Genomic DNA, 21,913 nt, shown 5'->3' on the forward strand with positions numbered 1-21,913 from the left:
CTCTGATAGCGAAACGAGATGGGTGGGGCTAAAGCTTAAGAGGGTGTGAACGATGCTGAATGGGTGTAGACAAAGAAGAGCTCTTCACTAAATGCCAAAACATTTAAAGGCCATTTTCTCAAATGTGAGCTTACAATTGATCAACTTTAAAAGACAGCAAACAAACTTCCATTTGTTCCTCAAATGCAGTGTATGTTATCTCATTTTGTATCTCTGACTCTCTAATTTTATCCAATGTATAAAAATAAAAAACACCATTTCAAATTTTGCTACATAAGACCGAATCCAGGTGGTGAGTCACATATACATAATAAATCTCCAATCCATACCAGTGAAGGTTTTTTCTGACCATATTGCTAGATTTGAAGTGATTTTTGTCTCTGTAGACAGGAGAATGCTCGCTTCCCAGGTATCCTGGCTCGTTTGGAAGAAGACTCCATCTGCCAGCGTCTTCCCCTCGCCTCCTTCCTCATCCTCCCCTTCCAGAGGATCACACGGCTCAAGATGCTGGTGGAGGTATGATAGAGCACCCTTGTTCACCATAGAATTAAACTATTCATGACTGGCTGTAGGGACAAAACAATCACTCTACCTTACATCAAGTTACTGACCAGTGAATAAGCAAATATACAGCAGCAGGCTTTGCAGTGTCCTGAGGTGAAAGTTGAGATCCAAAATGTTCTATCTTCCTTCTATCTTATAGAATATCCTAAAGAGGACAACACCAGGCTCTAGGGATGAGGACACAGCCACCAAGGCCTTCAATGAGCTGAAAAAGGTAGCATAAAATAAAACATATACCAAAAGTTGAAGTTTGGTTAATTTTTAGTCATTATACAAAATAAATAATAGAGAAATGATTAAACTTTTTACTAATAGACTATATTGCCTAAAACATTGAAATAACCGTTCTTATCACAACAGATTATAAAGGAATGTAACTCCAGTGTGCAGTCAATGAAGAGGATGGAAGAGCTCATTCACCTCAATAAGAAGATCCACTTTGAGGGCAAGGTAGATGACAACATCTCTCATTAGGAACAACCTCATTCATTCTCAGTACACCTACTGTATTCTCATGTAAAGTATATTCCCCTTTCCCCTATCCACTGCTGAGAATCAATGGTTTTGGACAACAACCAATCCTATTTCTTATTATTGCCATAGTATGGATTAACCATATAATGTTTGCCCATTGTAGATTGCAAGTAAAGAAACCACATGCCTCTTACCCCAGTAATAATTAAATAACTGTTCATTCATGCTCATTAATCACATACATCTCCCCTTTTAGATATTCCCTCTGATCTCCCAGTCTCGCTGGCTGGTCAAGCATGGAGAACTGCTCGAAGTGGACACACAGACCATGAGTATTTCTGGGTCAAAGTTCAAGTTGCCAACAAGGCCTGTGTACCTTCATCTGTTCAATGACTGTCTTCTGCTGTCCAAGAGGAAGGAGTGAGTACTAAAGATGTACAATGTAGAGGGAGAATAGAAAGAAAAGTGTTTTATATGTATGGCGTAATGCCATGCTACAGTATGCTGAGCTATGCTATGCTCTGCCACACTATGCATCACTATGTATGGTGTTACTGTATGTCATAAATGTTGGTTGATTGAGTGATGCATGGCATACACTGACAAATTCCTGTCTCTGGTCTGTCTGCAGCACGTGGAAGTTCATGGTGTTTGTTCACGCTAAGATTGGGCAGCTGAAGGTGAAGGACCTCAGTCAGAAGCTTCAGGGCATCTCAGGTTTCATCTTCCACCTGCAGCTGTGTGAGGGCCGGCAACTCAAACACCAGATCCTACTCAAGGCCCACACTGAGTGAGCTGCTATACATACCACTATCATGATATGTAATGGTAGTGATAAAGTAGGAACTGACAGCCTCTACGTGGGTTTTGTTTCTTCCCAGGAGTGGGAAACAAAGATGGATCACAGCCATGTTCCCCTCTGATCCATTGGAAGATATTGAGCAGGCCACTGAGAATGATGGTAAGTAGCTGCTTTATCAATAGTCTGGATAAGCAGTCACATCTTGCAGTGCTGATTAAGTATTTCAATGACTTATAAACCAACTTCAGTCATGTCCCTGAGCTTCTGTTGTTTCATTTACTGTAACCTGGAAAATATTGCATTCCGTTTTAAAATATTTTAAAAATCGATTTTAACGGAAGTACAGCCTTTTCAGTAATTGTATACACCTTTGGTTGTTTCTCCTCTCAGATCTTTCCCAAGTTCAATGCATCAAGAGTTACCAGGCCCAAGAGCATGATGAGCTTACATTGGAGAAAGCTGATATTCTTCAAGCCAAGACCATTACAAGTGACGGTGAGAAACTCCCTTTGGCAAGCTCACATTAAACTCTATCATCATAAACAGGTTTAATCCAAGATGGGCAGGTTTAATCCAAGATGGCGTAGCAGTCAGACATATTTGTCCTTCGTCTTGTCGTGTCCCATGTATATATATTTTTATATATTTTTCTTTGCATATCTTTTAATATTTTTCTAAACCCTTACTTCAAAATACTCTCCTGCAACCCGCCTCACCCAATGTGGTGTGGACCTGCTTTTTCTCTAAAGTATTTTTCTCTGCCTCTATTACTAGAATCTCTCCAACATAAACTAGCCAGCTAACTAGCCAGCTAACGGTCATCAGCTAACCTCTAGCCAGTTTGTACAAAGCGATTCAACCAGAGCATACCGGACCTATTTTTCTCTCCAAATCTCCTGATTCCTATCGCAAGCTCTGAACCTTCTCACCTTCCGACCTTCGCAGGTAACGTCCCCTGAATGCTATCTGTCTAGAGCACAATGGACTGTTGGCTTACGAGGCCCATCAAATACATTTCGAAGCCACTAGCTAGCAGTCAGCTATCCTTTGCTAGCGGTCATCAGCTACCTTTATCCTGGACAACTCTCGCCAGTCTGTACAGCGCGACTCAAACCAGAGCTAGTCGGACTTATTCTTCTCCATATCTCCGGATTCCTATCGCAAGCTCTGAACCTATTTTTTATTTTATTTTTATGTTTAATTGTTTCTTTTTTTTCTTATTATTTTTTAAACATTTTTATCATGATATTTTTTTTCCCCACCTGGAATTACAGCAGCTAACGACCCCTGAACGCACAGCCGCAAATCTGCGGCCTGCTAGCTATCTAAAGCACATTGGACTGCTGGCTTAAGAGGCCCTTCGGACATATTTCTAAGCCCACTATGCATATTTTGCCAATTGGCCTGGTTTACCACACGGAGTCCTGCTGATCCGTCCGCTGATGTAACTGCACAAGGGGGCCACAACAGTCTTTCCTCCTCTAAGGCCTTTCTTTTAGCCTGCTAACCCTGTGCCGCTAGCTGCCTGAAGCCATGCACTGGACTTGTATGATCACCCGGCTACGCATGCCTTTCCCTAACGTCACCATGCCGTGTCGATTGCTGTTCTGGTTTGCAACTATTGTTTTATTTCACTGTAGAGCATCTAGCACTGCTCAACACGCCTCGGCTAACAATTTAGTTCCACCTCCCACACACGCAGTGACATCACCTGGTTTAAATGCTATTTCTAGAGACAATATCTCTTTCATTATTACTATATGCACAGGTTTACCCCCACTGTATTCACATCCTACTATACTTTGTCTGTACATTATGCCTTGAATATATTCTACCGTGCCCAGAACTCTGCTCCTTTTACTCTCTGTTCTGAACGTACTAGGCGTCCAGTTATGTTAGCCTTTAGCCGTACCCTTATCCTACTCCTCCTCTGTTCCTCTGGTGATGTAGAGGTTAATCCAGGCCCTGCAGTGTCTACCTCCACTCCCATCCCCCAGGCTCTCTCATTTGTTGACTTCTGCAACCGTAAAATCCTTGGTTTCATGCATGTTAACATTAGAAGCCTCCTCCCTAAGTTTGTTTTATTCACTGCCCTAGCACACTCCACCAATCCGGATGTCCTAGCCATGTCTGAATCCTGGCTTAGGAAGACCACCAAATTCCTTGAAATTTCCATTCCTAACTATAACATTTTTTGACAAGATAGAACTGCCAAAGGGGGCGGTGTTGCAATTTACTGCAAAGATAACCTGCAGAGTTCTGTCTTACTATCCAGGTCTGTACCCAAACAATTTGAGCTTCTACTTTTAAAAATGAACCTTTCCAGAAACAAGTCTCTCACCGTTGCCGCTTGCTACAAGACCGTCCTCTGCCCCCAGCTGTGCCCTCGACACCATATGTGATTTGATTGCCCCTCATCTATCTTCTGAGCTCGTGCTGCTAGGTGACCTAAACTGGGACATGCTTAACATCCCGGCCATCCTACAATCTAAGCTTGATGCCCTCAATCTCACACAACTTATCAATGAACCTACCAGGTACAACCCCAAATCCATAAACACGGGCACCCTCATAGATGTCATCCTAACTAACTCACCCTCCAAATACACCTCTGCTGTTTTCAACCAAGATCTCAGCGATCACTACCTCATTGTCTGCATCCGTAATGGGTCCGCGAGCAAACGACCACCCCTCATCACTGTCAAACGCTCCCTAAAACACTTCTACGAACAGGCCTTTCTAATCGACCTGGCAGTTGTATCCTGGAATGACATTGACCTCATCCCGACAGTAGAGGATGCCTGGTTATTCTTTAAAAGTGCCTTCCTCACCATCTTAAATAGGCATGCAAAAAATGTAGAACCAGGAATAGATATAGCCCTTGGTTCACTCCAGACCTGTCTGCCCTTGACCAGCACAAAAACATCCTGTGGCGTTCTGCATTAGCATCGAATAGCCCCAGTGATATGCAACTTTTCAGGGAAGTTAGGAACCAATATACACAGGCAGTTAGGAAAGCTAAGGCTAGCTTTTTTAAACAGAAATCTGCATCCTGCAGTACAAACTCAAAAAAGTTCTGGGACACTGTAAAGTCCATGGAGAATAAGAGCACCTCCTCCCAGCTACCCACTGCTCTGAGGCTAGGAAACACTGTTACAACCGACAAATCCACTATAATTGAGAATTTCAATAAGCATTTCTCTACGGCTGGCCATGCTTTCCACCTGGCTACCCCTACCCCTACCCCGGTCAACTGCCCGGCACCCTCTACAGCAACCCGCCCACCATTTCTCCTTCACTCATATCCAGATAGCTGATGTTCTGAAAGAGCTGCAAAATCTGGGCCCCTACAAATCAGCCGGGCTAGACAATCTGGACCCTCTCTTTCTAAAATTACCTGCCGAAATTGTTGCAACCCCTATTACGAGCCTGTTCAACCTCTCTTTCGTATCGTCTGAGATTCCCAAAGATTGGAAAGCTGCCGCGGTCATCCCCCTCTTCAAAGAGGGAGACACTCTAGACCTAAACTACTACAAACCTTTATCTATCCTACCCTGCATCTCTAAGGTCTTCGAAAGCCAAGTTAACAAACAGATTACTGACCATTTTGAATCACATCGTACCTTCTCCGCTATGCAATCTGGTTTCCGAGCTGGTCATGTGTGCACCTCAGCCACGCTCAAGGTCCTTAACAATATCATAACCACCATCGATAAGAGACATTACTGTGCAGCTGTATTCATCGACCTGGCCAAGGCTTTCGGCTCTGTCAATCACCACATTCTTATTGGCAGACTCAACAGCCTTGGTTTCTCAATTGATTGCCTCGCCTGGTTCACCAACTACTTCTCTGATAGAGCTCAGTGTGTCAAATCGGAGGGCCTGTTGTCCGGACCTCTGGCAGTCTCTTTGGGGCTGCCACAGGGTTCAATTCTCGGGCCGACTTTCTTCTCTGTATACATCAATGATGTCGCTCTTGCTGCTGGTGATTCTCTGATCCACCTCTACGCAGACGGCACCATTCTGTATACTTCTGTCCCTTCTTTGGACACTGTGTTAATTAACCTCCAGACGAGATTCAATGCCATACAACTCTCTTTCCGGGGCCTCCAACTGCTCTTAAACGCAAATAAAACTAATCATTGCCCCCACCTGCCCGCCCATCCAGCATCACTACTCTGAACGGCTCTGACTTAGAATACGTGGATAACTACAAATACCTAGGTGTCTGGCTAGACTGTAAACTCTCCTTCCAGACTCACATTAAGTATCTCCAATCAAAAATGTAATCTAGAATCGGCTTCCTATTTCGCAACAAAGCTTCCTTCAGTCATGCTGCCAAACATACCCTCGTAAAACTGACCATCCTACCGATCCTTGACTTTGGCGATGTCATCTATAAAATAGCCTCCAACTTTCTACTCAGAAAACTGGATGTAGTCTATCACAGTGCCATCCGTTTTGCCACCAAAGCCCCATACACTACTCACCACTGCGACCTATACGCTCTCATTGGCTGGCCCTCGCTTCATACTCATCGCCAAACCCACTGGCTACAGGTTATCTACAAGTCACTGCTAGGTAAAGCCCCGCCCTATCTCAGCTTGCTGCTCACCATAGCAGCACCCACTCGTAGCACGCTCTCCAGCAGGTATATCTCACTGGTCACCCCCAAAGCCAATTCCTCCTTTGGTCGCCTTTCCTTCCAGTTCTCTGCTGCCACTGACTGGAATGAACTGGAAAAATCACTGAAGCTGGAGATTCCCATCTCCCTCACTAGCTTTAAGAACCAGCTGTCAGAGCAGCTCACAGATCACTGCACCTGTTCATAGACCATCTGTATACAGCCCATCTATCTACCTCATCCCCAAGCTGTATTTATTTATTTTTCTCCTTTTGCACCACAGTATCTCTACTTGCGCATCCATCTTTTGCACATCTACCGTTCCAGTGTTTAATTGCCATATTGTAATTACTTTGCCACCATGGCCTATTTATTGCCTTAACTCCCTTATTTGACCTAATTTTCACTCACTGTATATAGACTTTGTTTTCTTTTTTCTACTGTATTATTGACTGTATGTTTCGTTCATTCCACGTGTAACTCTGTGTTGTTGAATGTGTCGAACTGCTATGCTTTATCTTGGCCAGGTCGCAGTTGCAAATGAGAACTTGTTCTCAACTAGCTTACCAGGTTAAATAAAGGTTAAATAATTGTTTTTTATTTTTAAGTATAAACTTTAAACAGCAACTTCAGTCAAATAAAATAAAAACCCTTTACATTTTCTCCTTTACCCTAAAAGTAGTTCATAACAGTTTTCTATCATGTGTAAAACCCAAAGTTTGAGTCTTAAACCACCACAAGTAGACCACCACAAGTGATAATGTCACTTGGTGTGTTTTTGTTTGCTGAGGTTGTTGTGTATTGTGTATCCACAGGCTGGGTGGAGGGTATTCGGCTGTCAGACGGGGAGCGGGGCTGGTTCCCCAAAACCAACGTGGAGGAGATCACAAGTCGCAGTGCGCGTCTCCGCAACCTCAGAGAAAACATCCGCGTTAAGTGTGTCACACAGAAACTGGAAGAGGAGCTCTTTTAAGTGTCCTTTCCATCCTGCAGGTTTTCATTTACAATTGGAATGTCCAATCAAACAGGGCAGCAACTCTCAACTCGTATCCATTAGACCCAGCTTTTATGCAACTCCAGTTATACAATAGCTGAGCAGTTTTAGATTATCTGGATGTGGGAGTTTTATTTAGTCTGCAGGTGCTCATAAGAACATAATTTTTGGCATAGCTTGAGCATAAGCAATATTCTTAAGAGATATGGTTATCCAGCTGCATAGCAGTAATTTTCTTTCACTCATGCTTGCTATGACTGCATATGCAGTACAACTACTGTAACACAACTATGGGAATACTGTATCAGAAACCAAGCATTTGTCTTTGCCCCCAAGCACTGTAATAGGAATAAACATAATTTCAGACATCACTTTCAACAAAACATTAAGAACTACAGTGTTTGTGCATCTTCCCTGTCTTTTGACTTTCACTGCTAGTTACACCCTATTGACAATAAGAGTTGTTTACGCGTAGACAAAAATTAAGACAGTAGCACATTATATTATTGACCAACCACTACTACCATCTAAATGCAGATGTTCACCATTCCAGTGACACATTAAATATTTTTTAAATATAGTTTAAAAAAAAGTTGTTAGTGCTAATTTAAATGTTTGCTGTTGTGTATTTGTTTATGCTCCTATAGCTGGTTATTCTCTATGGAGGTAATGTTGTACATTTACATAGTGTAGATGCACTTGTTTAAATGAGTAATGGCTAATTTACTATTATGACTGTAATTTATGAGGGCCAGGGTCTGCCAAAAATATACCATACCATTTTAACAAATCTTAGAACTTATAGTAGAGAAATATAAATAACAAAACACTAATAATACATGCGCTATTTGAGATTTCTGGTTCTGAACACAATACTTTTAAATGCTTTACCCCTGAAATAAACGCACATACTTTTCAGTGTTTTATATGACCACTGCTGAAATTGTTTCATATAATAATATGTAGGTGAAGCCAAAATGTTTGTGACCATGACATAAAGTTTGAGTTACTTGTACTGTACATATAAGTATTGTACATAATAAGAACACAATTTGGGAAAGGTATTTAGTTACTTTTTATTGAGTCCTTACATTTCAAGAACAATCATAACAGAAAATATGGAAAAGGTCATGAACAGCACTAGATTTTCTATTTTGGTTCACAGAGATTCTACAAAAAATATTGTACAATCAGTTCACTAACAATAAACTCCCTATTTAGCCTATTCATTGCTATTACAGTCACTAGTGAAGCAGAGTACTACAGACAGTAGCAGAAGAATGTTCACCAGAATCTCTTAATTTCATTGGACCAGACTGAATAATATATACATATACAGTGCCTTCAGAAAGTATTCACACCCTTGACTTTTTCCACATTTGGTTGTTACAGTCTGAATTTAAAATGGATTAAATGGAGATTTTGTGTCATTGGCCTACACACAATACCCCATAATGACAAAGTGGAATTATATTTTATAACATTTTGAAAATGAATTAAAAATGAAGAGCTGAAATGTCTTGAGTCAATAAGGATTCAATGACTTTGTTATGGCAAGCCTAAATAAGTTCAGGAGTGAACATTTGCTTAACAGGTCAAATAAGTTGTATGGACTCACTTTGTGTGCAATAATAGTGTTTAATATGATTTTTAAATGACTACCTCATCTCTGTACCCCACACATACAATTATCTGTAAGGTCCCTCAGTCGAGCAGTGAATTTAAAACACAGATTCAAACACAAAGACAAGGGAGGTTTTTCAATGCCTCGCAAAGAAGTTATTATTGATAGATGGGTAAAAAAAAAGCAGACATTGAATATCCTTTTCAGCACGGTGAAGTTATTAACCCTCTAGAGAGTTAAGAGACTCTAAGCCCTGTCTAAGCTGGGGTAAGGGGGGTTCTACTAAGCTAACTTATGGAATTGTTTTAAGATGGTCATACAGTATTTGATTTAGAATTTTAAGCACCCTTAAAGGTATAAAAAAATATATACAAAAATTATTAGATGACACATTGAATTTGTTGTTACTGTTATTAGCCCATAGAAACGTGTTGAATAACAGATTCACTACATGGAACAGATAGTAAAACAAATATATAAAAAGGAAGTTTGTTCTTTAAGTGTCTGCCCTATATCTGAGAGATATAAGAAAGCTCAGGAAACAATTGGTACCGGGGACCTTCAGAGGAGTCTTGTGAGGCTTGTGGGCATCCTACAGAGGGGTCATATTAGTGTGGAGACCAAACTGTTGGGACGCTGCAGACAGAAGTTGGCAGAAGAGGCTTTACCGACTTCAGAGGAGTCCTGTGAAGCTTGTGGGGATCGTAGAGTCAAACGGAGAACATCAGCGTGAGAGTCTCATCTTTCATAATAGTTTGTAGGCCTAACCTTTCGGACGCTTTAGACCTTTTCTCGAGAAGACAGATTTTACGGATGTCTTATGGTCCTGACAAACACCGCTCTAGCTCTGCCACCTTTTACCGCATATGCAGAAGGGCTATATTGGCAGATACAGTGGATTGAGACAAAGCCCTAGCTTAAACAGACGGATTTTGAAATACAATTTTTATTGTTCATTTGATTTCCACAGGGCCATGTAAATTGTAGGAGAAGGGTTAATTACACTTTGGATGATATATCAATACAAAGATACAGGCATCCTTCCTAAGTCAATCAATCAAATGTATTTATAAAGCCCTTCTTACATAAGCTGATGTCAAAGTGCTGGACAGAAACCCAGCCTAAAACCCCAAACAGCAAGTAATGCAGGTGTAGAAGTCAGTTGCCAGAGAGGAAGGAAACCACACAGGGATTTCAGCATAAGGCCAATGGTGACTTTAAAACAGTTAGAGTTTAATGGCTGTGATGGGAGAAAACTGAGAAAGGATCAACAACATTGTAGCTACTCCACAATACTAACCTAAATGGCCGAGTGAAAAGAAAGAAGCCTGTACAGAATAAAAATATTTTTGCAACAAGGCACTAAAGTAAAAATGCGAAACATTTGGCAAATAAATACATTTTATGTCCTGAATCCAAAGTGTTATATTTGGGCCAAATTCAACACATCACTAAGTACCACTCTTCATATTTTCAAGCATGGTGGTGGCTGCATCATGTTATTGAGTGTGCTTGTCATCGGCAAGGACTAGGGAGTTGTTTAGGATAAAAAATTAATGGAATAGAGCTAAGCACAGGCAAAATCCTAGACAAAAACTGGTTCAGTTTGCTTTCCAACAAACACTGGGAGACAAATTCACCTTTCAGCAGGACAATAACCTAAAAGATAAGGCCAAATATACACTGGAGTTGCTTACCAAGATGACATTGAATGTTCCTTAGTGGCCTAGTTACAGTTTTGACTAATTGGCTTGAAAATCTATGGCAATACTTGAAAATGCCTGTCTAGCAATGATCAACTTTGACAGAGCTTAAATTAAAATAAAATAAAATAATACAATCAATGTGTCGAAACGCTTAGAGACTTACCCAGAGAGACCCACAGCTGTAATAGCTGCCAAAGGTGATTCCAACATGTATTGACTCAGGGGTGTGAATACTTATGCTTATGTGAATGCTTATGTAAATTAGATATTTCTGTATTTCATTTCCAGTAAATTTGCAAACATTTCTAAAAACATGTTTTCACTAATTATGAGCTATTTTATGTAGATTGGTGAGAAAAATATATATGTTTAATCAATTTTGAATTCAGGCTATAACACAACAAAATGTGGAATAAGTCAAGGGGTATGAATACTTTCTAAAGGAACTGTATACATGATATCCACAAATAGTGTCTATTAATGAAAAGAGGCATGAGTCTTCTATATTGTGAGGCCATTGGTCAGTTAGTCTCATTAATGTGCAATTATCATTGGTTCCTGGGACTCCTTTCTGCTCCTTTGTTTTTTTGGCATGAGAGGTGGAGCTGGGTGGTTTGAGGTAGCTTGGAGGTTTTTTTCCGGCTATTGAGAAAAGAAATAAACACTACTGAGTCGTTCTGCAACTACTTTTTGGGACTTGTCTCTAATTTTCTTTTTTTTTCTGTAAAAAACGTTCAAGACAAAATAACTTGTTTTTAACATACTGCATCTTCACAAAATAGATGTACATGTATGGCTCAATTGGAATCAATGGAAACAGGCAAAAGGCTAGCCACACAGTTTTCCCGATCCGTTTGTTTTGTTCCATCTTTTCCCATTTTAATGGGACTGTAATGGTACTTTACCTGTTGTAGCTGGAAGATCCAGTTCTGATATTCTTCAGGACAGGTGCAAGATACCTGCAGCGGCTCAATCAGTTCACCTGAGCCACACAATATACAATAGAAGTACAGTGCTCTTCACCAATACATACAGCAACACCTGACACAGTGGAATTGATACAGATCTCTTTGCAGTTTGGAGGGTCAATTTACAGTCAATTTCCCTCATTATATAAACATGTTAGAGCAGAATGACATTATGTCTGTTTTGTATATAACCTGCTAACTCGAACTCCAGCCTCCCAGGTAATGCTGACCTCTCCACAGCTGTGATGCTTTTCCGAGGCAATCTACCCTAAAGTGTTATGAAATACAGGTTGAAGTGCCATTTATCTTGAATTGAGAAAGGTTAGTATTGGATCACCTCTATATTTTACAACATCTTCTAAACTGTACATCATAGTATATCACACCAACATCTACTCTATAGCGACAATTGGCAAACTTGGTAAGGTCACCAGGTTCCCATTGTAGGAGTTTGAGTGAAATTGTTTCCTAGAGAACATCATTTGACTGTACCTCATATATGACACTGAGGCTCTTGTTATCCACAGAGAGCAGGAGGACATCTTGAGGGAAGAGTACTAGAAGTTGCTGATGGAGTCCCTGCAAGAATGTTTTAACATTATCACACTGTTAATTTGATAAGTTCACTATTATAATTAGCATTAGCATTCTAATATTAGCATAATCAAGTTTTATTATTAGGCCTATGATCATTATTGTTTGATTAGCATATTTATTAGCATTAGCATTATTTATATTTTTTATGTAGCAGATACTAGTGATGAAGTATTGTCTGAGTATTTGATTCCTTTGCATGGCATGTATACCATGTGTTGAATCTGTTTTAGAACATACCTGTGTGTTTACCTAATTCTGGAAATATGTCATTAATTATTTACCTGGGATTTAATGATCTGTTATTTGATTGACCAATGCATTAATTGTATTGTAATAGCTTTATTGAAACAGGAAGTGACAGACAGTTTCTACGTTTTGGCTAATGGTATTCAATTGGGTCTGCCTAAAATAGTAATCTGTCTCCGTCCACTCTTTGTTGCTTAAAGGAGGTCATCCATCCAACTGTATGCGGCCCCAGCAGTGGTGCTATTTTTGATGGAATTGTGATTTTTGTTCTCTGGACATTGTGGATAGCTAGATTCACCTACCTAGCTATTGAGATCTTTAGCAGATGTTGAGCTTTTTGCTGGAGATAAGAGGGATTTCAGAGTTTTGGGGTAATTTTGACACCATTTCCACATCGTTTTGCCTTTTTCATTCCAGTACAACATGCATGCCTATTTGAATAGTTTAGCATGTCTAACATGACAGCTATCAAGCTATCAAGACCCCTTAAAATGGACTTTAGAGTACTGGTGAGTACACAAGTTACAGTGCGGGTTGTGTACCTGTCTCTGTGTGTTGATGATGTGGACCATGGATATGTATACAGGCTGGCCCATGTGCTGGATGGGGGCTCCTTCCCACTGCTGAATTGGGGCTTGCAGTAAATACGTTTTCAGTTCCTCTTTCTTCCAGATCTCATCGCAGGGTACCTACAGTAAGTGACAACAGAAACGTAGCTTCATATTTGGATAGTTTCGCCATAATTATTTGCAGCAAATGTCCTTTCATGATGATGCATTTAGCTCATTAGTGTAATATATAGTTGAAGTCGGAAGTTTACATACACCTTAGCCAAATACATTTAAACTGAGTTTTTCACAATTCCTGACATTTAATCCTAGTAAAACTTCCCTGTCAGGATCACCACTTTATAGCAACCGAAAGGTTGCAAGATCGAATCCCCGAGCTGACATGGTAAAAATCTGTCGTTCTACCCCTGAACAAGGCAGTTAACCAACAGTTCCTAGGCCGTCATTGAAAATTAGAATTTGCTCCCAAGGATGAACCAGAATGTGGAGGTCTTGGCTGATTTATTTGGATTTTCCCATGATGTCAAGCTACGGTTGAAGTTAGGCCTTGAAATACATCCACAGGTACACCTCCAATTGACTCAAATGATGTCAATTAGCCTATCAGAAACTTCTAAAGCCATGACATAATTTTCTGGAATTTTCCAGGCTGTTTAAAGACACAGTCAACTTAGTGTATGTAAACTTCTGACCCACTGGAAATGTGATACAGTGAATTTTAGTGAAATAATCTGTCTGTAAACAATTGTTGGAAAAATGACTTGTGTCATGCACAAAGTAGATGTCCTAACCGACTTGCCAAAACTATAGTTTGTTTTAACAAGAAATTTGTGGAGTGGTTGAAAAATGATTTTTAATGACTCCAACCTAAGTGTATGTAAACTTCCGACTTCAACTGTATGTACAATGTGCTATTCATATGTGCTATTAGATGTTCAAGTTGTGATCAAGCAAAGTGAACCTCACAATTGTTCAGACAGTTTAACATTTTGCAATGACATCTGTTTAGATCTGTAATTTACTGTATAAGGGTGTGGTTCTTATGCTGATTGAATTACCAGGTAAGACAGTGCACAGTGGGAGGGGCTTAGCAGTTGGCTCATGGATTTGTATTTCCTCTCCTCCATGTGGTGTATCCATTTGTTCATCTCTGCTGCACTGGCACAGGTGAATACTTTGGAGTCCACCATTGGACCTAGAATGGGGAGGGAGATGGTAGCCGTGTTACAATACAATAATTAAACAATTTACTGTTGGCTTCGCATCATACCTATGACCGTAGCACAGCCATGATAAACCACAATCAATCATATACCCTTGTCTATTTATGCTTTAATGAACTCTCTGCACAATCATAATAGAACTCACCACTGATCTGGAACATGGTTTGCGAGTTGGAGGCTAGTGAAGTGGCTTGGAAAGACAGTCCAGAGAGAGGCAGCATGCCCTGAAAAAGAAGAAGCAACACATTGACTAGCTGGCCTTAGGTGAACGCATTTTACATTCAAGTGAAATGTTCAACATGCATCTGTACAGTGTCGTTACAGTATTTCCCCATTTGTAAAGGAACCAACCTCATAGATAAAATCATGGTGAGAGTGGTCCAGAGATAGGATCAACAAGTGGAAGGAGAACAGCACCAGATAGTGTTCACGTGTCTCCTATAGGAATATAAACAAACACATGAACAGAACATCAATATATATAGCAGTACTAGAGTCAGGACATAAACAGTGAGTGATGATTGATCTCTACAGTCTATCTGAGCATGGTGTAGTGAGATGTTACCTGTGTGTAGCTGTTGTGGAGAGACACCAGGGAGGAGTGCACTATCTCTCCATACATGTGTGTAGGTTGGCCCTCCCAGTCACGGATGGGCTGGTTGTAGATTCTGTGGTGTAGCTCCTCTCTGCTCCTGCCCCATAGCACAACCTAGGGGAATAGAATAGAATACTTCATTTGAAATGAGATGTTGTGAGGAGTTTACATTAGTATACATGAGTATCCCTTTATCATTAATGTGATATAACAACTTTGACATAAAATAGTATGTTGATGCACCATTGACACCATGCATTCACACTTGCAGGTGCCAATATGTGCACTTCGAAGGGTGTGACCCACTGTTGTTTCCTGTGTGATAAGTGCATGGCAGAACCTTTTCAATTTCTGTATCTTAGTGTCATATTCATACAGATGGCCACTCTCAATTCAATTAAATTTCAATTCAAGGGCTTTATTGGCATGGGAAACATGTGTTAACATTGCCAAAGCAAGTGAGGTAGATAATATATAAAGTGAATATATAAAGTGAAATAAACAATAAAAATTAACAGTAAACATCACACGTACAGAAGTTTCAAAACAATAACAACGTTACAAATGTCATATTATATATATATATACAGTGTTTTAACAATGTACAAATGGTAAAGGACACACAATAAAATAAATAAGCATAGATATGGGTTGTATTTACAATGGTGTGTGTTCTTCACTGGTTGCCCTTTTCTCGTGGCAACAGGTCACAAATCTTGCTGCTGTGATGGCACACTGTGGAATTTCACCCAGTAGATATGGGAGTTTTTCAAAATTAGATTTGTTTTCGAATTCTTTGTGGATCTGTGTAATCTGAGGGAAATATGTCTCTCTAATATGGTCATACATTGGGCAGGAGGTTAGGAAGTGCAACTCAGTTTCCACCTCATTTTGTGGGCAGTGAGCACATAGCCTGTCTTCTCTTGAGAGCCATGTCTGCCTACGGCGGCCTTTCTCAATAGCAAGGCTATGCTCACTGAGTCTGTACATAGTCAAAACTTTCCTTAATTTTGGGTCAGTCACAGTGGTCAGGTATTCTGCTGCTGTGTACTCTCTGTGTAGGGCCAAATAGCATTCTAGTTTGCTCTGTTTTTTTGTTAATTCTTTCCAATGTGTCAAGTAATTATCTTTTTGTTTTCTCATGATTTGGTTGGGTCTAATTGGTCTGCTGTCCTGGGGCTCTGTAGGGTGTGTTTGTGTTTGTGATCAGAGCCCCAGGACCAGCTTGCTTAGGGGACTCTTCTCCAGGTTCATCTCTCTGTAGGTGATGGCTTTGTTGTGGAAGGTTTGGGTATCGCTTCCTTTTAGGTGGTTATAGAATTTAACGGCTCTTTTCTGGATTTTGATAATTAGTGGGTATCGGCCTAATTCTGCTCTGCATACATTATTTGGTGTTCTACGTTGTACACGGAGGATATTTTTGCAGAATTCTGCGTGCAGTCTCAATTTGGTGTTTGTCCCATTTTGTGAAGTCTTGGTTGGTGAGCGGACCCCAGACCTCACAACCATAAAGGCCAATGGGCTCTATGACTGATTCAAGTATTTTTAGCCAAATCCTAATTGGTATGTTGAAATTTATGTTCCTTTTGATGGCATAGAATGCCCTTCTTGCCTTGTCTCTCAGATCGTTCACAGCTTTGTGGAAGTTACCTGTGGCGCTGATGTTTAGGCCAAGGTATGTATAGTTTTTTGTGTGCTCTAGGGCAACAGTGTCTAGATGGAATTTGTATTTGTGGTCCTGGTGACTGGACCTTTTTTGGAACACCATTATTTTGGTCTTACTGAGATTTACTGTCAGGGCCCAGGTCTGACAGAATCTGTGCATAAGATCTAGGTGCTGCTGTAGGCCCTCCTTGGTTGGTGACAGAAGCACCAGATCATCATCAAACAGCAGACATTTGACTTTGGATTCTAGTAGGGTGAGGCCGGGTGCTGCTCTCTCTCTCTCTCTCTCTCTCTCTCTCTCTCTCTCTCTCTCTCTCTCACACACACGCACACACAGACACACACTTTCATCCTCCACTGACCTCCTGGTTGAGGTGTCTCACTGAAGGGTAGCGAGAGGGTGGACCATCTTTTCCATTCCTCACGGAGAGCTGAAGCCTGCTCTCTCCTAGACTCCATATCCTGAAACATTAATCATATACAGTGCCTTCGGAAAGTATTCAGACCCCTTGACTCTTTCCACATTTTGTTACGTTGCAGCCTTATTCGAAAATGGATTAAGTCGTATTTTCCTCTCATCAATCCACACACAATACCCCATAATAACAAAGCAAAAACAGGTTTTATTAGAAATGTTTGCAAAAAAACCCAGAAATATTACATTTACATAAGTATTCAGACCCTTTACTCAGTACTTTGTTGAAGCACCTTTGGCAGCGATTACAGCATCGAGTCTTCTTGAGTATGACGCTACAAGCTTGGCACACCCGTGGATCTCTCTGTACTTTGCTCTGTTCTTCTGTGCCTCGATCCTGACTAGTCTCCCAGTTCCTGCCACTGAAAAACATCCTCACAGCATGATACTGCCCCACCATGCTTCCCCATAGGGATGGTGCCAGGTTTTCTCCAGACGTGACGCTTGACATTCAGGCCAAAGAGTTCAATCTTGGATTCATCAGACCAGAGAATGTTGTTTGTCATGGTCTGAGAGTCTTAAGGTGTCTTTCGGCAAACTCCAATCAGGCTGTCATGTGGATTCTGTCTGGCCACTCTAACATAAAGGCCTGATTGGTGGAGTGCTGCAGAGATGGTTGTCCTTCTGGAGGTTTTTCCCATCTCCACAGAAGAACTCTGGAGCTCTGTCAGAGTGACCATCGGGTTCTTGATCACCTCCCTGACCAAGGTGCTTCTCCCCCCGATTGCTCAGTTTGGCTGGGTGGACAGCTGTAGGAAGAGTCTTGGTTGTTTCAAAATTCTTTCATTTAAAAATGGGGACCTTCAATGTTGCAGTGATCACCTCCCTGACCAAGGCGCTTCTCCCCCCGATTGCTCTGTTTGGTCGGGCGGACAGCTGTAGGAAGAGTCTTGGTTGTTTCAAAAATTCTTCCATTTAAAAATGGGGACCTTCAATGTTGCTGATATTTTTCGGTGCCCTGCCCACATCTATGCCTCGACACAACACAATCCAGTCTCAGAGCTCTACGAACAATTCCTTCGACCTAATGACTTGGTTTTTGCTCTGACATGATCTGTCAACTGTGGAACTTTATATATACAGTTGTGTGCCTTTCCAAATCATGTCCAATCAATTGAATTTACCACAGGTGGACTCAATCATGTTGTAGAAACATCTCAAGGATGATCAATGGAAACAGGATGCACCTGAGCTCAATTTCTAGTCTCATAGTAAAGGGTCTGAATACTTACGTAAATAAGGTATTTCTGATTTTATTTTTTTATTTATACATTTGATAAAATGTTGTTTTTTTTACTGTTTTCGCTTAGTCATTATGGGGTATTGTGTGTAGATTGCTAAGGATTTTTTTAAAGTCCATTTTAGAATAAGGCTGTAATGTAACAAATTGTGGAAAAAGTCAAGGGGTCTGAATACTTTCCGATGGCACTGTACATCAGCAGTCACATTAACCACAAAACCTTCTCACAAAGATGTTTATATCTCCCATTTATCCCACACTACTGTAACATCTCATAGAACTGTAGACCAATTTGCCCACCTCATTTACAAGCCAGCCATGTTGCCTGAGCCCCCTTCACCCAACAGTGTCCAGACATAAGTAGATTAAAGTGTGGAGCAGACACCCACCATCTGACCCCCTCACATAAAGACCTGTTGCCCACATTCACCCATTTATCTGGTAGTAATACAGTAGCTACATACCCCTAAACCATTCCCTATGTGTGTCAACAGTTCTGTCACATCTGTGTTTGTGCTTGAGTGTCTGTCTCTGTGTGTGCATGTGTCCCTTTGTGTGTGTGTATGCACTGTTTGAATGCAGTGGGTGTGTGTGTGTGTGTGTGTGTGTGTGTGTGTGTGTGTGTGTGTGTGTGTGTGTGTGTGTGTGTGTGTGTGTGTGTGTGTGTGTGTGTGTGTGTGTGTGTGTGCATATATATACATATATATATATATATATATATATATACACATACATTCATAAGTGCGTCAATGTGTATGCGCGGACAAGAATCCTCGCGTGTGTGCACAGTATGTGTTGCTTGTGGCTGATCCCTTGTCTTCTCACAGTTTGGGCACGTGAAGTCTGTGAGCTGCTATTGTGATTAGCTTCTCGTTTCCCCCACTCCCCACATGACGGGATTTAGAGGCCTGGCTAGTGTTAGACCAGACTGGACAGGAGGGAGAGACGAGCGGTAGCATTGTCTGCTAATTAGGGAGACAATATCACCGGCCGCTCATGTCCTAATCACATCAGTGCCGCTTCAGTGAGGATCAGTACATTTATGTCTAACGTTTATGTCTCCAAACTAGCGTTCTGACTCTGTATGTGCTTTTGTGTGTAAATGAAAATGACACAGATGCATTATGTTTCATTGTTCAATAAAATTTGCCCTCAAATGTCATTGTTTCTTTCTCAAGGAACTGAAGTTCTGAAGTGGTTGAAACTGCTAGCACACTTGTCAATGTGTGCTCTATTTTCACCACTCACCCCAAGGCAAAGCGATACCACTTCCTCTCAATACCTCGTCAACCAAACACACCTCGTTCTTATTACCAAAACCCAACAATAGGTACTATTTAATAGTATTGCTTCAAACTTTCTTACAAAGCCAAGAGGCTCAGTATTTTACTGCTTGTTTTATCTAGATTCAGAGAAGTTGATATTGTGAAGCGTATCTATTCGGTTGTGACCATGCTTGATAGTCTTAGATGCTGTCATGTGTCATCAACATATTTAAAATCTCCACCATCATTACATTTACGTCATTTAGCAGATGTTCTTATCCAGAGAGACTTACAGGAGCAACTGGGTTAAGTGCCTTGCTCAAGGGCACATGGACAGATTGTTCACTTATAGTCATCTCAGCGATTCAAACCAGCGACCTTTCGGTTACTGGCCCAACACTCTTAACCTCTCTTTACCGCTAGGCTACCTGTTTCCGAATCAAATTAAAATGGGATTGTGAGGTTGTAAAAAGCCGAATGGCAGTCTATCAAACTCAAACAGACCACTCCCATGAGGGCTTGATAGGGTTCATGGTCTTCTGTTAACAAAATAAGACTCACCCTGAGTTGTCAATCTCCAGGAGCTCGATCTCGTCAGGGCCCACATCGTCAATCCCGGAATGCGCTCCTCTCTGAGTCACACTACAGCATCCCATGACCAGGTAGCACTCTCCTCTCTCAGCCTAGTCCAGTCCAGGGAGACACAGAACTCTTTCCTTCACCCTCAGTTCCTAGTACACTAACTATACTGTACCATCTGTCTCCGTCTGCATTCATCCCCACAGCTAAGACCAGACGGAGGATATGTAGAGAGAGGGAGGGGGGAGGAGAGGAAAAGAGGACCGGCACAGTGCAGAGGGAAGGGAGGGCTATGTCGCTTAACTTCTCAGTTCTCAATTTCTTCTAAAACACAATATCACTATCCCTGAAATATCAAGAAAAAGGTGGCAAAGCTTCTGAGATGAGTTGAGTCAAGAAGCAAAAAGCTGTGAGCAGCGTCACAGTGCACTCACTCTTCCTTCCTGTCAGTTTGCACGCAGAGAGCCATGCAACTTCCTCAGTGGCCTTTTCACTTTGACGGTGTCACAGAGCAAATTTGAGTTCTTCCGAAGCCTGTCTGCTTTCCCTTTGGAGAATCATGCAGATGAAGCAATTGATGGAAGAGTCATTGCGAAACAAGAGACGCTGTTGACCATTGTTGAAATAATCCTCCTGTTTACATGTGCAGTGCTTAACAAGTACAGAGGCATGATAATTATGTGTTTCACAGCTGAAAGACAAAGGGCTGCAGTCATAACAACAAGCCACAGCTTCAACACAGTTGTGCGGTGTGTTGTGTTGCAGTTGTTGTTTGTACAGTTGCATTGGTGTGGGCACTGTTGGATTGGTGTGGGCAATTCCACAATAACAGAGTGATGCTGAGACAGATTTTCCACTTTAAAAAGTATATGGACACCCGTTCAAATTAGTGGATTCGTCCATTTCAGCCACACCCATTACTGCAGGTGTATGAAATCGAACACACAGCCATGCAATCTCCATACACAAACATTGGCAGTAGAATGACTCGTACTGAAGAGCTCAGTGACTTTCAACGTGGCACCGTCATAGGATGCCACCTTCCAACAAGCCAGTTTGTCAAATTTCTAGAGCTGTTAGAGCTGCCCCGGTCAACTGTAAGTGCTGTGAAGTGGAAACGTCTAGGAGCAACAGCTCAACCGCGAAGTGGTAGGCCACACAAGCTCACAGAACAGGACCACCGAGTGCTGAAGTGCGTAGCTTGTGACAATTGTCTGTCCTCGGTTGCAACACTCACTACCGAGTTCCAAAATGCCTCTGGAAGTAAGGTCAGCATAGTAACTGTTCATCAGGAGCTTCATGAAATGGGTTTCCATGGCCGAGCAGCCGCATACAAGCCTAAGATCACAATGCCAAGTGTTGGCAGGAGTGGTGTAAAGCTCGCCTCCATTGGACGCTGAAGCAGTGGAAACGCATTCTCTGGAGTGTTGAATCACGCTACAGCATCAGGCCATCCGACGGACAAATCTGGGTTTGGCAGATGCCAGGAGAAAGCAACCTGCCTAAAGTTTGGTGGAGGAGGAATAATGGTCTGGGGCTGTTTTTCATGGTTCGGACTAGGCCCCTTAGTTCCAATGAAGGGAAATATTAACGCTACAGCATACAATGACATTCTTGATTTGTGAAAACAGTTTGGGGAGGGTTCTTTCTTGTTTCAGCATGACAATGCCCCCATGCACAAGGCGAGGGCCATACAGAAATGG

At 41.4% G+C, this 21,913-nt stretch overlaps 2 protein-coding genes across 2 annotated transcripts in view; one reads left to right on the forward strand and one right to left on the reverse strand.

Moving 5' to 3' along the window:
• The window catches only part of arhgef19 (Rho guanine nucleotide exchange factor (GEF) 19), a 32,049-nt gene extending 20,575 nt beyond the window's left edge, over nucleotides 1–11,474 (forward strand). Inside the window, exons 9-16 of the mRNA XM_064957034.1 lie at nucleotides 387–516; nucleotides 704–778; nucleotides 925–1,014; nucleotides 1,295–1,458; nucleotides 1,670–1,828; nucleotides 1,920–1,999; nucleotides 2,231–2,335; nucleotides 7,280–11,474. Coding sequence (XP_064813106.1) covers nucleotides 387–516; nucleotides 704–778; nucleotides 925–1,014; nucleotides 1,295–1,458; nucleotides 1,670–1,828; nucleotides 1,920–1,999; nucleotides 2,231–2,335; nucleotides 7,280–7,437 — 961 coding nt within the window. The 3' untranslated portion in view covers nucleotides 7,438–11,474. The remainder of the gene's footprint in view (nucleotides 1–386; nucleotides 517–703; nucleotides 779–924; nucleotides 1,015–1,294; nucleotides 1,459–1,669; nucleotides 1,829–1,919; nucleotides 2,000–2,230; nucleotides 2,336–7,279) is intronic.
• Nucleotides 11,317–20,667, reverse strand: LOC135528158 (probable pleckstrin homology domain-containing family N member 1). Its single transcript, XM_064957035.1, has 11 exons — nucleotides 20,193–20,667; nucleotides 17,014–17,113; nucleotides 14,957–15,100; nucleotides 14,743–14,829; nucleotides 14,537–14,615; nucleotides 14,227–14,363; nucleotides 13,142–13,288; nucleotides 12,249–12,335; nucleotides 11,949–12,024; nucleotides 11,694–11,770; nucleotides 11,317–11,430 (listed from the first exon to the last, which is right to left on the reverse strand). Exons 1-11 carry the CDS (start codon nucleotides 20,285–20,287, stop codon nucleotides 11,323–11,325), a joined length of 1,137 nt encoding a protein of 378 aa, XP_064813107.1. The 5' UTR covers nucleotides 20,288–20,667; the 3' UTR covers nucleotides 11,317–11,322.
• Between the last annotated feature and the right edge of the window lie 1,246 nt (nucleotides 20,668–21,913).

Source organism: Oncorhynchus masou, chromosome 33 (assembly GCF_036934945.1).
Source record: "Oncorhynchus masou masou isolate Uvic2021 chromosome 33, UVic_Omas_1.1, whole genome shotgun sequence".
In the NCBI taxonomy this organism is placed as follows: Eukaryota; Metazoa; Chordata; class Actinopteri; order Salmoniformes; family Salmonidae; genus Oncorhynchus; species Oncorhynchus masou.

Excerpts from the sequence above, each read along its gene's own strand:
- LOC135528158 (XM_064957035.1), bottom strand. The coding sequence starts at position 20,287 with ATGGGATGCTGTAGTGTGACTCAGAGAGGAGCGCATTCCGGGATTGAC. Across the intron at positions 12,025-12,248 it reads GCCTCAGTGTCATATATGAG|GGTAGATTGCCTCGGAAAAG; the intron begins GTACAGTCAAAT and ends ATAACACTTTAG. Across the intron at positions 11,771-11,948 it reads GCTGGAGTTCGAGTTAGCAG|GTGAACTGATTGAGCCGCTG; the intron begins GTTATATACAAA and ends TGTGTGGCTCAG.